At 37.6% G+C, this 5,879-nt stretch overlaps 1 protein-coding gene across 4 annotated transcripts in view; it reads left to right on the top strand.

The window, feature by feature from the left end:
• LOC107722272 (E3 ubiquitin/ISG15 ligase TRIM25-like) overlaps positions 1-4,841 on the top strand; it is a 10,746-nt gene extending 5,905 nt beyond the window's left edge. For 2 of the 4 annotated variants that reach the window (XM_016530554.1, XM_016530555.1), the window contains exons 3-6: positions 2,355-2,588; positions 2,704-2,857; positions 3,980-4,039; positions 4,163-4,841. In XM_016530554.1, coding sequence (XP_016386040.1) covers positions 2,355-2,588; positions 2,704-2,857; positions 3,980-4,039; positions 4,163-4,692 — 978 coding nt within the window. In that variant the 3' untranslated portion in view covers positions 4,693-4,841. Of the gene's footprint in view, positions 1-1,528; positions 1,865-2,045; positions 2,142-2,354; positions 2,589-2,703; positions 2,858-3,710; positions 3,771-3,979; positions 4,040-4,162 lie in introns of all 4 variants that reach the window. The other 2 variants (XM_016530553.1, XM_016530552.1) reach the window with 2 other exon arrangements.
• Positions 4,842-5,879: the final 1,038 nt, after the last annotated feature.

Below are 5,879 nucleotides of genomic sequence, written 5' to 3' on the forward strand. Positions count from 1 at the left end.
TAACGACGACAGCGAACAAGAGGGAGAATGGGAGCACTGTGGGTTAGTGATGTCCGGTTCGCGAACGAATCGTTCGATTTAACCGGTTCTTCTTAGTGAACCGGTTGAACCAGTTCACCCAATCGGACTGAATCGTTTGAAACGGTTCGCGTCTCCAGTAAGCATTAATCCACAAATTACTTAAGTTATTCACTTTTTTTAACCTGGCTGACACTCCCTGTGAGTCGAAATAAACCAGTATCCCGGAGTAATTCATTTACTCAAACAGTACACTGACTGAACTGCTGTGAAGAGAGAGCTGATGATGAAAAGCAGCAAGTGTGCAGCGAGCCGGATAACGAACGTACATTCCCACTGCTGGAGCGGTTCTCGTTTTCGAGTCAAGAACCGGTTGCATCGGTTTTCGGATCACCGGTACACTCAACCGAGAACCGTTTCTTTAGGACGCGTCCGATTTGAGAACCGATGAGCTGATGATACTGCGCAAGCGTGTAATTTTTCAAGAGGACGAAAAGCATGTTACCCAAGTATTTTGTTAAACATCAGAAAGTGTGATAATATCATTTTTATTTTTAAATATTTTAAATATAATATGTTTTATTTTACTTTAAAAAAAAAGATGAATGTTTGTTTGTTTGTTTGTTTTATTTATTTATAGAGCACAATTAAAACAATGTAAGGTTGACCAATGTGCTGTACAATAGTAACTAGTAAAAAGGAGACCAACAGCACAGAAGGAAAAAGAGAGTAATAAATAAATAAGCAAGTAAAACAAACATCATAGCAAAGAAGGAGACCCACTTTGTTTACTCGATATGTTGAGCCAAAGGCTAACTCTAATAAATACAATTTCAAATTTCTTTTAAAAGAACCCAATATAGGTAAAAGTCTATATTGGGTAAATATAGGTAAAGGCAAGCTATTTCAACGCTTTGGGGCCAACACTGAAAATGCCCGGTCACCACTCAGTTTTAATCTTGTCCTAGGGATCTGGTTTGATGACCTTAGATTCCTTTGAGGTTTATGTAAATGCAAAAGATCAATTAAATAAGAGCGAGCCAGATTATGTAAGACTTTATATACTAAAATAAGTAATTTAAAATCAACCCTGTAGTGAATTGGAAGCCAATGTAAAGTAGCTCAAATCTGTGTTATATGCTGGAATTTACGAATGTATCTAATCTGTGTACTTTGTTCAGTTGAAGATTCTGTTAGGTCATCCCGGCCCAGGAGGACAGATTTGATATCATTACGTCATCGCGAATGACGTCAGTACGTTAGGGCGTAAAATAACAGATGAACCGGTTTTTTGAACCGGTTTATTGAAACGAACTGTCCGAAAGAACCGGTTCGCGGAAAAGAACCGGACTTCCCATCACTACTAGGCCTACATGCTGACGAGAAAAAAAGTGACATTTTGAGGTATAAAGTCAAAAATAAAATTTTCTTGTAAAACGTTCCAAAAGCTAATTTTTATTTACAACTTCGAAAGACAATTCTACTGAAGAAGAACACTCTGATAGCAGAGATGATGGAGACGCTGCAGAAGACGTCTCTACAAACGGCTGCTGTGGAGTGTGATGTTTGCACTACAGAGAAGAACAGAGCTGTAAAGTCCTGTCTGCAGTGCTTGGCCTCCTTCTGTCAAACTCACCTGCAGCCTCACTATCAATCTCCTGCGTTTATGAAGCACAAACTAGTCGAAGCCTCCAGAAGCATTCAGGAGAACATCTGCCTCCGTCATGAAAAACCTCTAGATATTTACTGTCAGGATGATGGTCAATGTGTTTGTTATTTGTGTATGATTGATAACCATGATGGCCACAGAGTGGTGTCTGTGGATTCAGAATGGACTAGTAAAAAGGTATATATTTATCTATCAATGAAAAAAAATTTTTTTTAATACAAATAGTGTAAGTAATGATTATTTTTATATTACATAAATGTATAGGCTGTAATTTTGATTCACCTTGTTAAACTTTTTTATCAAACAGGAATGTCTATTTTTACCTTTTGTTTCGTTTTTTTTATGTTAACATCCTCAGGAAGAGTTAAAAGAGATCAAGGTGGCGTGTCAAAAGCTGATCGAGGAACGTGAGAGAGGTCAGCAGGAACTCAGTGAAGCTGTGAAGCTCCTTAAAGTATGTTTTTTAAGCATTTTTTTTGTTTTATACTTGTATTACAAACTAATGTTGGTTGGAAACACAGATATTTTAAATTCAATAAAGGTAGATGGTGACCTGAGGCTTTCAAGCTCCAAAAATGTAAAAAAAAAAAATAGTTTGGAAGGATTTACTAAAAAGAGCTGAGTCACGACAATGATCTGCGTGATCACAATTTTCTGTCTCCAACAGAGTTCAGCACAAGAGGCCGTGGAGAACAGTGAGAAGGTGTTCACTGAGCTCATCTGCTCTCTGGAGAAGAAACGCTCTGAGATTAAAGAGCAGATCAGAGCTCAGGAGAAGACTGAGATAGATCGAGCAGAGGAGCTTCACAAACATCTGGATCGAGAGCTGACAGAACTCAGAAAAAGACAAACAGAGATTGAGAAACTTCTGATTACTGATGATCAGATCCATTGTCTGAAGGTAATGATGCAGAAATGTTGAGAATCTAAAAATGAAGCACTAATACTTGTTTCATGTTTTGGAAAAGATTAGTTGTGCTTCACAAATTAAGTCTGAATTATTTGTCTCATTTCAGAGCTGTCAGTCTGCGTGTGTTTTACCCACATTTGAAGACGTTCCCAGCTTCACTCAACACACTCATCTGTCTTTTAAAGACATTTCAATCTCAGCATTCAGAGAGGTTTTGGAGGACGTCTGTCAACAGCAAACAGCCAGAATATCTCAAGAAGGTTTGAATGTTTTAATATGTTGTATTGTCAGTCATGAATGAAATCCAGAAATTTCTTACTAATTTTGGGGTGCTTGAGCATGTCAAAGTTTCTCAAAAAATATGATGCATTTCTAGAATTTGTTTTCTTTTAACAACCATTTGTAAATTGAAGAAGTCTAATCCCTTAATCACCAGAAAAAAACACCACAAAGACATGATTCCCTTGGTTTATCATTACATTTTCCGAAATCAGATGTTACAGTGGTTGGTGTGTGTGTGTTATGTGTGAGCCGTGTGAGACACTTTTTTTTTAATGGATGGGCGCTTTTTATAGAATTTTCATTTTTGGGTGAACTATCCCTTTAACTCAATTCTCAGCCCATCTTCATAAATTATTCTGAGTACATTATTTTATGCCTAATACTGATGGGCAGTGACGAAAGAAAATGCAAAATGAGCCAGATGTTTTCTGTAACATCTACATCTGTGAGTGTTTTGCTACATTCAAACAGTGAAAATAGCAGATTTTGTAAAACCTTATTTATATATAAGCTTGTTTTCATATAAAGTTCTTTGACATTAAATGGAGTATTTGAACATATTTTCCACTTCTTTGCATATTGTAAGCTAAATTATATATGAAACTTTTGACTGCTTTTGTTAAGTGCATTTTAAGAATTTTCTTTCTTGTTTTGTGAAAAAACTGGACATGATGGATTTATATATTTTATATATTTATATATTATTTATATTTTGGAACTCAGCATCATTAAATTAGGTATTAATATGCCTTTTTTTAAGATGCATAGCTGTGTAATGAGAGGATTAAACCACCAAGTTAATCATAAGTTTGTTTCTTGCTGTCTCTTTAGTGTCATGTGTTCATGTTGTAAAGCCTCAGGAGCCTAAGACTCCAGATGATTTTTTGCAGTGTAAGTAGAGCTGCATTTTAAGAATCTCCTTTCTTGTTTTGTGAAAAAACTGGACATGATGGATTTATATATTTATATATTATTTATATTTTGGAACTAAGCATCATTAAATTAGGTATTAATAGGCCTTTTTTTAAGATGCATAGCTCTGTAATGAGAGGATTAAACCACCAAGTTAATCATAAGTTTGTTTCTTGCTGTCTCTTTAGTGTCATGCGTTCATGTTGTAAAGCCTCAGGAGCCTAAGACTTCAGATGATTTTTTGCAGTGTAAGTAGAGCAAACACTCATCAGTTGATAAATATCAGTGGAAATGATCGGTTACAATGTGACCGTTTTGGAAACAAAGTGAATTTTGTTCAATATTTGTTTTTGTCCATTCATCCTTCTCAGATTTCTGTCAACTTCACCTGGATCCAAACACTGCACACAAAAACCTCAAACTGTCAGAAGATAACAGGAAAATATCATATTCAGATGTAGTCCAGAAATATCCTGTTCACCCAGAGCGATTTGATACGTTTCTCTACATCTTGTGTAGAGAGGGTTTGTACGGCCGCTGTTACTGGGAGGTTGAGTGCAGTGGGAACGACTGGGCTGTAGCAGTTTGTTACAAAGGAATTGGTCGTAAAGGAAACCGTGATGACTGTAAACTTGGCTTCAACAAAATATCCTGGAGATTGTCCCACAACCGTTTCATTCATGACAAGAAACAAGTCTCAATCCCTGCTCTCCCCTCCTCTAGAATAGGAGTGTATCTGGATCACAAAGCAGGAACTCTGTCCTTCTACAGCGTCTCAGACACAATGACTCTACTACACAGAGTCCAGACCACTTTCACTGAAGCACTCTTCCCTGCATTTTATACTTCTATTAATTCATCTGTCAGGATCATTGAGCAGAGCAGAAGAGAGCTTAGGTAGACTGTTGATTACGATTTAGATTTTGAATTCTTAAAATATGTAATAATGCATTTAAATCAAAATGTAGTTTGTAGTTTGGCTGAACAAAGGGCATGCAATTTCTTATTAAGCGTAAACAATGAAGAGGCCTAAAGAACACTCACTTAAAACTCTTATTTACATTTTCATTAGGATATTAAGTAAAGATCATGTTCCATGAAGATATTTTGTAAATGTCCTACCATAAATATATCAAAACTTCATTTTTGATTAGTAATATGCATTGCTAAGGACTTCATTTGGACAACTTATTTTGAAATTATTATTTTTTTGCACCCTCAGATTCCAGATTTTAGCTGTATCTCGACCAAATATTGTCCGATTCTAATAAACCATACATCAATGGAAAGCTTATTTATTCAGCTTTCAGATGATGTATCAATATTAGTTTCCAAAAATTGACACTTAAGACTGGTTTTGTGACCACAGGGTCACATTTGATGTAGAAAGACTGAAATACTATTTTCTTTATAAAACGAACCTTCACAAAATCATTTTTACAGTGTAGTTTTGTAGCCATTCGGGCTGTTGGTTGAACATTAATTGGCTGCGTTCTTGCCCGATAAAGCACTTCTCATTTCAAAAGAGCGAAAGAATGAGCGAGAGGTTAAAGAGGAGGAGGAGAGGGACTCTGTGAATGACAAAACCCCTTTTGGCCCCCGGCCCACAAACTCCTCTTTGTGAAGGCGCTTCAAACGAGCGACCGACAGAGGAGTGTGAATGGTGAATCTTCTGGCTAAAAAACACACTACCCCCCGCCCGGGCCAGCGCTGTATCAAAGACGGCCCCTGCTCAACCCCCTTCTCTCCACTCCTTCACTGCCCCCCTCTATCATCCATTCATCCCTTATTTTCGGCCCCTGCCTGGAGAAACTCCCCTTTCGGCCTCATGCTTCATTAGGAGGGGAGATTGAACGCACCTCTGGGCATGTTGACGGCAGGACGCGGAGGAAACCAATGGGTGTGTGTGAGGGCTTGTGTGTTAGAAGTGACAAAAACGATAAAACTCATTCAAACAGGTTAGTTAGGCTCCCTCTAGTAGATGCCAAGGGAATTATCGGAAAACAAAAAACACAAAGCGCTATAAAGCCAGAGGAGGGGCCGCAGAGTGTTTGTGTGTGTGTGTGTGTGTGTGTGTGTGTGTGTGTG

This window comes from Sinocyclocheilus rhinocerous, unplaced genomic scaffold, assembly GCF_001515625.1.
Source record: "Sinocyclocheilus rhinocerous isolate Xijiao unplaced genomic scaffold, SAMN03320098_v1.1 scaffold2589, whole genome shotgun sequence".
NCBI classification, from domain to species: Eukaryota; Metazoa; Chordata; class Actinopteri; order Cypriniformes; family Cyprinidae; genus Sinocyclocheilus; species Sinocyclocheilus rhinocerous.